Source organism: Culex quinquefasciatus, chromosome 3, assembly GCF_015732765.1.
Source record: "Culex quinquefasciatus strain JHB chromosome 3, VPISU_Cqui_1.0_pri_paternal, whole genome shotgun sequence".
Taxonomy (NCBI): domain Eukaryota; kingdom Metazoa; phylum Arthropoda; class Insecta; order Diptera; family Culicidae; genus Culex; species Culex quinquefasciatus.
The window spans coordinates 52117204-52128870 of NC_051863.1; the positions used below are offsets into that span (position 1 = coordinate 52117204).

Genomic DNA, 11667 nt, shown 5'->3' on the forward strand with positions numbered 1-11667 from the left:
TTGACCTAATTTTTAACTTTTTTCAGTAAACAATTTTTGAATTTTTTAAGAATGCGTTTTTAATACTCAACGATAAGATTTTGAAGAGGATATTCTGCCGCGTCGATTGACGTATAGAAGTTGGTACCTTCCTGTCAAAAAAAAATCCGTACAGGGTGGTACGGACAAATATTTGACTCACTGTATACAGCAATTCCATCTGAACAAAGCCTTAACCGAAAATAAGGTCTCTGGTCGGATTCAAATTTTTTCTAGGGGGTTCTTTGAACGAAATAATTATACCCGTATTTTTTTTTGTTTGGCCGTTAGGGTAAACAATTCCACGACATTTCAACCGATTTTAGTTGTCTTTCTAGCCCAAGATTTGAAAAGGTCGAATGAAACTTTAAAATGCCGTTTTGACGGTGTCTGGACCAAAGAGCCTATGTTTGAAAATATTTTCATCGGATTCCTTGGACAGTAACATACTCAAAATTGGGAGGTGTTCATTACAAGGATTCCGAGATGTGATTTTTTGGAAAATAAAATCGAGAAAATTACGAAAACAGGAAAAAATCAACTTTTTTTAAACTAAAACTGCGATAACTTTCAAATTTTAGCGACGACCTATACATGTTTGTGTGTGTGTGTGTGTGCAACCAACCAAACGGGACCACGCGGCCGCTTCTTACAAATTGAGTTGTTTCCATGTATTTTTAGATCTACATTCTATACATGCAAATAACTCGCATAGGCATTTGGAAGGTGTTAGCTCTGCCGAGCTTCGGTGACCCATTTCTACGCTGGCTAGCCAAGCGCGAGGTACAGTCATCCCACATATTCGGAACACCCACAAATTCGGAACACTTTTGTAGTAATTTGTCAATAGCATGCCAAATGCATCTTTTCTGTCGACCCTACTATTTTTATGACCTTCATTAGGACATTCTCTTGCTATTTCACTAGTAAAAGTAGTACTTTTAAAACAAAAAACTGCATCTCAAGACTATTTCATTCAGAGTAGCAAAACACTGCCTCCAAATTGCCTGTTCCATAATTGTGGGATGTTATTGTGCCTCCCACAATTGTGGAACACCTGAATTTAACTGATATTTTTACAAAAAATGTTATTAGACCATTCATAAAACATTACTAAGCTTGAGTTTCGTTGGTTTCAGTGCGTGAAGTCATTATTTTGTAAAAACTCTGTACTCATGGAGAGAACCAAAGTTTGTTTACATCCGTAAGAAAAAAGTGTTCCGAATTTGTGGATTTCAAGGGTCAAAGTTTTTCTTCAAAAACGTGATTTAAAAGTTAAAATTTGCAGCTGTTCAGTACAGCATTTGAAAGCTCGCAAGAAAAGCTTTCAAATGAAGGTAAAAGCGAATCATTAAGTTCAATTATCGATTTTCTATGATTTTTTGAACATTGGCCTATCTGTAAACTGTTCCGAATATGAGGGATGACTGTACTTCAGCTTTATCGACAAGCCCCGCCCTGAAGAACGTTTGCACCAATCGGGTTCAAACGTTATTTAGAACTTCCGAACCCTTGTCAAATGGACAAGGACCCAGCGCGTATATAGTTAGTAGCAACAGTATTCCTAATTCCAGTTATAGCTCACCAAGTCGCGATGGCCTAGTGGTTAGCATTTTTGCTTACCGATCCAAAGGACGGGGGATCGAACCCCGACTCGAGCGACTTTGATTTTTCGTTCATGTTCAGAGTTTCGAGATTTATGTTTCCTATACTTTCTCGATGGGAGCAGATGGGAATCGAACCCAGGACCATTCGCATACAAAACGAACACCGTAACCAGTCAGCCACGGCCGCTCCTACAGCGACGACCTATACATGTTTGTGTAACAAAATTTTCTTGATAAAAAAACACAACTTTTGGTACTCAAACCATGGGCAAATTTTGGTTCATGTTAATGTACTTCCGTGTAATTTTTCTCGCGTCCTTTCAAGCCCAAGAAAAACACACGACTGATTTATTTCTCGTTTTCTCACGCACACATTCTCAACTTCTCTCTCGGCTGACCTGCTCTCTCATTACGCTACATGAACGCTTTCTCTTCTCACTCTCTCTCTCATTACGCTACATGAACGCTTTTTCTTCTCACTCTCTCTCTCTTCTCTGCCACACTCATTCTCTACAGTAGAGACCCTAAACTGGCATTCATAAGCTAAACAACATGCGACATCTAGTGTTGAGTAGCAGAACAGAGCAAAGGATGTCGATTGAAATTTTTGCCCTTTGAGGTTATGTATGCGAATTCTGTTTTGTTAAATTCCAGCGTTCAAATTATTTTTTGAGCAAAAATTTGAGCTGATACTTTGTTAACTTTTGATGCTCTATCATTTTAAACAATATTTTTTTTCAAAATATTTTTTTTTCAATTTTTTTTTATTGCGTTAATTTATAGAGGGCAAAAAGTTTACACTCGTACTACTTGAATTTTTTCCCAAAAGTTGTTCTAAGAGCTGTAAATTCAATTTGAAGTTTGCATTAATCGCGAATAGGGAGTCTATACTGGTCAGACTTTGCTAAATTGATCTGGCAACGTATGTTTTAGTCTGCCAACACAGCCAAGTTTTGCTGGGTGTTAAGGCTAGGGACCTTAAATAGAGAGACTGGTCGAAGTGAATTTGACGTACCCAAACAGTCACGAGTTTGACGTATCCAAACGAGCCCAGCAAAACTTGGCTGTGTTGGCAATTGTTTAAACTAAAAACATACGTTGCCAGATCGATTTAGCAAAGTCCGACCAGTCTAGTTAAGGCAAATGCTCGTTTGGGTACGTCAAATTCACTTCGACCAGTCTCCCTAGTTAGGGTCCCTAATTTTTCCCTGTTCGGATTGGCATAATCTTAAACTAGTCCATATACGGTTTCGATTTGAGCGGACTGTAAACTCTCAACTGGATTTTTGGGACCACTTTTCAGACAAGAATAAACACGCGGAAATTCACTTCTCTTCACAAAACTTTCTCTATTTATGATCTATATACAAGATTACGTGCTGGTTGTTCGCGATCTTCCTTGCGACTTGCATCGTGTTTGCCTTTGCGCGCGCTCTCGTGTTCGTTTTCGCGCGAACTCTCGTGGTCGCGCCGTTGTTTTTAGTTCTGTCAGGTTGGCAGCGCCTAGCTGTCAACCCTGCAGGGATGGGGTTGCGCACACTGGGCAAATTGGGTCCTAAAGCCCTATGTCAATTTTTATGTACAACGGTTAAAAACACGATTGAAAACCATTTCTGACCACTTTTTTTTTTCGTTTTAATGCAAAAAAAAATGACAAGACAACATTTTTTCGATGGATCAAGGGGTCTGCTTGTCTGTGAAATAAGAAAGAAGCGCGTTCGATCGGTCTCCAGTTTTTTACGTTTTTTGGTGTGTTTTTCGCAGCTTTCGAATTGTCCGCTGCCGAGTAGTGGTTAAAAAAGGAACAAAGATTTGGGATTCAGTGAAGTTAAGAGAAAATTACGGCATTTTTGCAAGAATTTCATAATTTTAGCTTGGAAATTTCTTCTTCATCTTTGTTGTGTTGCTATGCTATGCATTTCGTTTGCCGGTCACTCTTTCAAACGTCATTTTTTTCCGCGTGGGCTCTCACGGAACTCACCCTGTCAGTTTCGACACAGTGATGTGGAATCAAATTATTTTCGACGATGTGTTTTGCTTTGTTTAGTTTTGATCATAATTGATTCGATTAATTAAAATTATGAGAAGTTTTTGGTGCGTGTATCGTGTTGAAGAGTGAACAAGAATAAGTTCTGGCGGGATCTTTTCGGGGAATTTTGCTGCTGCTGATGCTGAAGAGGACACTGCGAAGAAGCCGAAGGATCGTGTCCGCTGCCTGCAAGGAAACCATTCCACAAGATGCATCCTTTCAGCAGATTACGACTGAAAACGGATGGCAATATCCAGTTGCTCAGAAGCAAAGCAGCCGACAGAGAGGGCTACCGGAAATTCCAGAAACTTGGTGAGATCTATCCAAATTCAAACTTTCAAAATTTGCCATTTTATCAACAACCATTAAATACGCGCTAATCTCATTTTTGCCTTATGAGATTGGAAGTCTGAAGATAGTTCGAGGACTCTTCTGGTTCTTGTTCTATGCTTGGGCGGGGCCGGACAATGCCCAATGACCTCGGAATTGGACCGCAAGGAGCTCTGTCATTCTGAAACGGGTTATTGGAAGCAGCGCGAGGGCTAACACCACCTAATGTCCGGGACTTCGATAAGCTGTATCAGCATAAACCAAGTCTGATACAGATTATACTTTCCCATAATTTCGTAGCCGGCCTACGGATATTGGATTGGTTAAACACACACAACACACACACACAACATTTTTTCGATGGATCAACTATGGTCCCCTTGGAACGAGCTGTCAAGTAGGACCTTTTCTGTCAAGAAGGGCCGTGAAGTTAATTTTTCAAAATTTAATTAAAAATCAATTTTAAATCCTTTGCAGTCGTTCAACGGTTCATTGTACTCAGAAAAATAATCTTTATCGTTTTGAACAATAATATCACAAATTAAAGCTTAATTTTAGGACCCAATTAGCACGAAACTGGGTCAAAACTTCGGCTTGGGCCGAACATACGTAAGGAGCTATTAACGATTTCGGCCATAATCCAATAAAAAGCTATTGTTAAATGCTCGCCAAATGTTCTTATTTTTATTAAACAAATAGCTTCAAACTCATTGATATTTACAACAAATCAATTGGAAGCCCGTACCGATGAGATTTAACCAAAAAACAACACCATTCCTACGGTGCCAACCGCTCGTAGATCCACCCGTTCTCGCCCCGATGCAACACCTCGCCGTCAACTGCTTCCTCCGGGCCGGCCGGCTTGCGGAACCGAATGCGGTCGTGGAGGCGATTCGTTTGACCCTGCCAGAACTCGACGGCCGCCGGTCGGACCAGGTAGCCGCCCCAGTTTGGCAGCGGAACTTCCCCGTCCGGGCCGAGCTCCTCCTTGATGGCGCGCTCTTTTTGGTCCAAAAAGTCCCTGCTCGGAATCGGACGGCTCTGCGGGCTGGCCAGGGCACCGATCTGGCTTGCCCGGGGTCGCTGGTGGAAGTACGCGGCCGATTCCGCGCCCGGAATGCGCTCCGCCGTTCCTTCGATGCGGACGGACCGTCTTAGGGGGAGCCAGTAGAAGGCCAGGGCCACGTTCGGGTTTTCCGCCTGAAATAATAGGAAAAAAAATGTCTAAATGTCTAAAGATGTCTTTATCTTCTGTTTAGGATATCATCTAGTAACAAAAAAAATCTATGACCATAATTTAAAAGAAGTAAAGGTATCGATTGTTGGTTCCATTCCAACCAGGCTCATTGGATATTTTAACCAAATTCCAAACGATTTTAGGTTTGAAAAAGCCGCGTCGCGTTGGGCAAAATGCACCCCCAGATTTTTTCATTATTGGGTACAATTTTCCTGGAATAATAATACATATAAATTGGAAGCTTAATTCGCAATTCGCAATTTTCAGTGTAAGAACGGGCCTTAACCGATCTTATGCACCAGGTTCCCGACGAACACGCACTGCTCTTACACCTACATCTCACCCTTGCTCTGAGTCAGTACGAGTATATTGAAAAAGAATATAAATCTTGCAACAATATTTAGGAAGCAGGACTTTTTCATTGTTTGGAAATATTTGTATTTGAAAAAATGGTAAATTCACTAAAATATTCCCACCTTTTTTATAAATAAACAAGCCTTACCCGACAAACTTCGTCTAGACTTTTATTGTTTCATGACGTTTTCAGCTTGTTTGCTTATTCAGCCTCCTGTGATCAAAATTTGATTTTACGTAAATTTTCTCATACAATCTGCAAATGCTCCGGAATCGGTCCCAGAGTGGCCAAAGTGGCAATTTTTTTGCATATAAACCTTTCTTGGGCTTACACGAACCTAACGCAACAAAAAGCGCCTCGATCCTTCCATGTTCAACTGATTCGCGTTCGAACAAAACCATCGAAAGTTTTTATATATACAGAATTAAATACTTGAAACATTTTTTAGAAGTAGTATTTAAAAAATTAACCGCTCACATTTGAAATAATACAAAAAATCACAAAATCATTACGACAGTCAAGTATAAGTTTTTAAAATAAAATAAAATCTTTAAAAATATTTTAGAAGTAAAACTTTTTTTGGAAGAACCGCTCATATTTGAAAGAATGGCAAAACTCACAAAAAATTACATCTATCGAGAATGTTTTTAAATGTTTTTGTTTTTAAAAATAAAATAAAAACTCGAAATTTTTTTGGAATGGTCATAATTTGGGTTTAAATGATAAGTTTACATGCAAACCCAAATTATGAGCAAAAATCGATTTTTCGATACTTTGGCTCAATTGGGTACTAAAGCCCTATGTAAATTTTTATGTACAACGGTAAAAAACACCATTAAAAACCATTACTGATCACTTTTTATCATTTTAATGAAATTTTTTTTTTGACAAGACAACATTTTTTCGATGGATCAACTATGGTCCCTTGGAACGAGCTGTCAAGTAGGAGCTTTTCTGTCAAGAAGGACCACGAGGTTAATTTTTCAAAATTGATTTAAAAATCCATTTTAAACTCTTTGTGGTCGTACAAAGGGTTATTGTACTCAGAAAAATAAGCTTTATCGCTGTAAACAATAATATCAGCAATCTAAGCTGCATTTTAGGACCCAATTCTGAGGTCAGATTCAGATTCAGCGGGCAAAATTACATGGAAAAACATATATTTGGAACCAAAAATCGAATTTCGTTAGGGTGGTCCAGTATGGTTTTCCCTTGAAAATTAGACTTTTTCAAATGAAGATATCTCGAGTTTAAAGAAAAACACCCCTGAGATTTTTTCAGCGTTTGTAGTGCTAGAACTCCTCTTTTAAATGCAACCTGGTACTTAAAATTTGGCTTGCGCCTTTTCGAGATACCGTAAAACGGGGTGACTTTGATAGGTTTGCGATTTTCCGCAAAATGGAGAGTACAATTAAAATACGTAAGGAATGGTTTAGAATCATACTGACCGTGGTAGAGAAGTGTTCAAAGTACCTCAAGCAGAACTTTTCATAAAATTTTGACAAGTTTAAAAAGTTAGTTAACTATAGTAAAGAAAATATTGATGAAAGTCATTATTTTAAACTTCTCAAAGTTTCATGATTTTCTCAATGAACATGATTTTTAATCGGAAAACGGAATGCATATTCGGATTCTTTGGACAATTTTCCACTAGGAGAAGGTTAAATAAGTTTGTAAATAATAAATAATATGTGTTTTTGAAACACAATTAAAAAAAATCTCCAAATTTAACGCAAATTTCAGTTGAACAAATTTCATGTAAAATGTGAAAACTTGTGATTCGTGCTTCGAATTCAGTATAAAATGCAATATAAATCGATAATTTTATAAACAAAACTAGTTTCAACAAATTTAAGGCAAAATTCTGATTTTTTAACAATTTTACCTAAAATTTATATGTATTTTGCTAAAAAGCTTATACACTTAGTTAACTAAATATAAACATTGATTTTTTTCTTAAAAACTATATCACCTTCTTTAGTGATGGTACATTTAGCGTACAAATAAAGTTTGAACAACTTAAATATGATTTTAACAAGAAAAACTATGACTATCAAAGTCACTCCGGAATTAAAACTAAGAATTTTTAACGTAACTATTTTTCTAAACATTATTAAAAAACTTTTTTTTCGAAATAGTGCATGGACTTTGTGTAGTCTACCCCAGTACATGTTTTTAATATAATAATCTTGAGAAAAACCTTACCTGTTGGATAATATTCTAAAAACAAATTGAAATCCTATCAAAGTCACCCCGGTTTACGGTATTTAAGTTTTAAATTTGCATCTTTTTAACCTTAAAATGGCTGTAACTTTTGACCCTTAAGTCCAAATTGACATGTCAAAAAGTAAAAACGTTCGTTTTTCAGAGTTCCAGAAGTGCTCCGAATACCACATTTCTCTAAAACTTAACCCTGTATTGCCACGTTCATTAGAAGGATTGATTTCACTTGCATAACATCCATCGTGCCCCTAATTTCGATATTTTAGCACTTCGACGTTCAATTCTCATAAACAGCGTTTTCAACTGAAATCGAGTGATAAATAGTTCAATAGGAAGTGAGCAAGCAAGTTTCTATCATCAGTTTTACAAAATAAGTTGTCTAAACAGTGAAAATCTGCAAATTGAATGGAATACGGATCAAGTGCGAAAAATTTCCAAATTCTGTTTGTAATCAATTCGTATTTTCACATTGCTAAAACATTTCAAACCCATCAGTGTCACCCCGGTTTACGTACGGTACATAAAAATGGTGTGTTTCTCGGAGCAAATTATAAAAAAAACATCCAAGAACTTATCATTGAAAAAAAAACTTACCAGCTCCTTCGCCTTTCGACTCTCATAGTTGGTGAAGAACGTGAAGCCCTGGTCGGTGATGTCCTTCAACAGTACAAATCTAGCCGACGGGAAGGCATCTCTGTGAAGATAACAAAAAACAATCAAAATGATATATATTGCCTTATCAGTTTGGTAAACAAAATCCCCCGAACCTGGTCGCCGTTGCCAGGCACATCGCGTTCGGTTCGATGATCTCCGGCGTCGAGCAGGCCTCGTCGAACCACTTGCGGAACAGATGGAACGGTTCCTTCACCTCGATGCTGGACTCGTGGAAGATGTCCTTCGGTTCCTTGTACTTGATGCGAAGTGCTGCAAAGCAATGCGTATTAAGTTCAAAAGTTAGAGTAGAAAAAAAAAAACACAATTTTTCTTTCCCTTACCAGATATATCGACGGACGACGACATCCTGCGAACCACTCTCAGTATCATTCAGACCGCAATCGATCGGACACTGTTTTGATGAAGCAAAGTGGCAAGGTCACCAACCTGCGAGCAATCGGCCGCGCTATCGAACTCGAGCACTGACAGTTCCCTTCTGCTTGCGAAAAAACAAAAACAAATGTGACATAACGACAAAAGCCAGTAGACATGTTGGACAGCTACCTTAAAATTTTAGTACCTATTTTTTTGTTGATGAACAGAATGTTTTGAAACACGTTTCATAAAGAATTATTCAACGCTTCTGATTATTTTTGCTTGCTAAATTTTCAAATAATCAATCAACTAGCAATTCGAAAAAACTGCGAATTCAAATGTTTTCAAAACAAGATGGGATACATAATGCAAAAGTTGCATGCAAGTTTCGAACTACTCACCGGCTTTGCATGCAAGCCGGTGGAGTCATGCAGTGCCCAAGGGAAGAAACAAATTGCACAAAGTTGTGCAACAGCATGAACGTTTCGGTCAGAGGTTCCCATAGCTTTTGACATTCGAGCCAAATTTTAAGCCAAAAGCTTGTAGGCCAAAAGGTACAATTATTTATTTCCGTCATAAATAATAATGAAATAATAAAGAAAAATAATTTATATCAGTAAAATACTGCTTAAATAATGCTTTCTTGAAACTTTAAACTAAGCTGTTGACAGATTTTCAAAACTCAAAAAAGCAAGAGATGCGGATATGATACTTTCTACCAGGGCTGTGGAGTCGGAGTCGGTGGAGTTGGGTCTTTTTGGGGACCTGGAGTCGGAGTCGGAGTCGTCAAAACTCGAATAGCTGGAGTCGGAGTCGGCTAAAACATGACCCGACTTGCTTGTTGTTTTGCATGCTGGTTCGAATATTGAATGATAATTCAAGGAAAACAATGTAAATAGGCCAAAGCCGAAGTGTAAACACAAACAGTCTGTCCTGCTTACGTCTGTGGATGTTAACATTAAGAACGAGTCGATGAGCTTGATTTTAAAACTGCTGAGCAATTCTCTACGAAATCGTCCGATTTAGATCCTTTTTTATTTTTTGTATTTTTTTTATTTTGGCTCATACAATATGTAGGCCTTCCCTATGATCAAAGAAACCATTTGGTGACATTGGTTCATCAATACAGGGCTCCATAAATTTTTTGACTTTAATGGTACGTAAATATTTGAAAATCTGTAACTTTTGATTTGGTTTTATTTTATTTAGTGTCTTTGGCAAAGTTGAAAGCACCCACTGAGAATTTTAGGTCGAGCCTCGACTCGATTCAGGCTTGATCTCGAGCCAGATCTACTCGAGGCTCGAGCCAAAATTTTCAGCGGGTATTGATGAGGACTATTCAGAAAAAAATGGTACAGGGAAAAAAATGGCCGATTTTCAATTCAATCAATTCAGTTTATTTCATTAATTTATCGACAAACAGATAGTTTCTTTAGGATCAGGGAACAGAGTATTAGGGGATCCTTTCAGCTGTGACTAAAGCTTCTATCGGATTGACACGGACAGGAAAACAATTCGCAAACAAACTGTCACTGTTGCTGGGAATTGCCGATTTTTAAATAAACTCTATTCTTAATTATTCTATTTTCCAAAATAAATGTGTTTATTTTTTTTTATTTGTTTAAGGGGATAAAAAACTGAAACTTTTGAGACATAGAGGAGCATTAACAAAAGTTTTGCCAAAGAGTTATGTTTTTTTGAAAACCTGTGTTTTTTTTTTTGAAAAAAACAGCAATTTTAGCCAAATTTTTTCTCAGTTTTTAATGTAAATAAAAAGACAATCACATTGTCTTTGAAGACTGAATAAAAGTATTAAACGGGACAAACATTGAACGAAAAGCTCCAGAAGGATAAGGCGGGCATCGAACCCGCGCCTCATAGCAACTTAGGGATCGACAGCCGAAGCCGCTAACCACAGCGCCACGGGGCCCTTTGAAATAACAAATATGCAATCGAAAAGTTATTCACAGATTTTTTTGGAAATGGGTCTATTTTTAAGATTTAGCCACTTAAAATTTGGTTTTAACGTACAAATTCCCGTTTTTCGATTTTTAAATATAATGTTCATGATTGTCCACGCCTGATTTTTATTTCCGAAAAGCTTAGAAAATTTACAACAAAATTGCCTAAGGACATTAAAGACTGGTCCTCTGGTTGCTTAAATACAGCAAATAAATGAAAAAGAACCAAGAAAAATGAAGTTTTTTAAGAATCATCCAAACGTTCCAGCATTTTCTAATCCCAATATGTCAGCAACTTTTGTCCAGTCCAATTTTCAATGTTGAAAAATGAATCATTTGTGAAAATTTATGGTGCTCGGGTAAGATACATTGAATAAAAGAAAACTGGAAAATTGTTAGAAAATGAAGTTTTTCAAATGAAACGTTTGTAAATTTTTGTGATCACTTCGCAAAACAATATCAAGACTAACATGTTAAAAGGGTCAAACATTCAATATTACGCCAATATTACTCAAAGGACGTTAACTACAAAAAAATATTAACAATAGAAAAGGCAAAAATGCAAATTGTTGGAAAATTGATGTTTTCTAAGCCACACTCAAACAACTTCCCATTTTGTAACGCCAATATTTTATCAACTAAGGGTCCAACATTCAATGTCAATTTTTTTTAATGTTCTGATCCATTCCAAAAAAATATTTCGAATTTTTAAAATTCAAGGCAAATTTTTCAAAAGGACCAAAAATTAAAATTACGCTCTTCAGAAATGTCAGTCTTTATTTCAAAATGTTCAAATCTTAGCAACCAGAGCAGTGGTCGAATCTTCAATGTTTCTTGGACAATTTTATAGGAAATTCCCTGAACTTTTCGAAAAAAAA

The 11667-nt window shown here is 37.2% G+C and overlaps 1 protein-coding gene across 1 annotated transcript; it reads right to left on the minus strand.

The window, feature by feature from the left end:
* Nucleotides 1–4641: 4641 nt before the first annotated feature.
* On the minus strand, nt 4642–8935 carry LOC6046002 (pyridoxine/pyridoxamine 5'-phosphate oxidase). The gene is made up of 4 exons (XM_001863233.2): nt 8795–8935; nt 8567–8723; nt 8394–8493; nt 4642–5184 (listed from the first exon to the last, which is right to left on the minus strand). The coding sequence occupies exons 1-4, from the start codon at nt 8841–8843 to the stop codon at nt 4762–4764; spliced, it is 729 nt and encodes a 242-aa protein (XP_001863268.2). The 5' UTR covers nt 8844–8935; the 3' UTR covers nt 4642–4761.
* Between the last annotated feature and the right edge of the window lie 2732 nt (nt 8936–11667).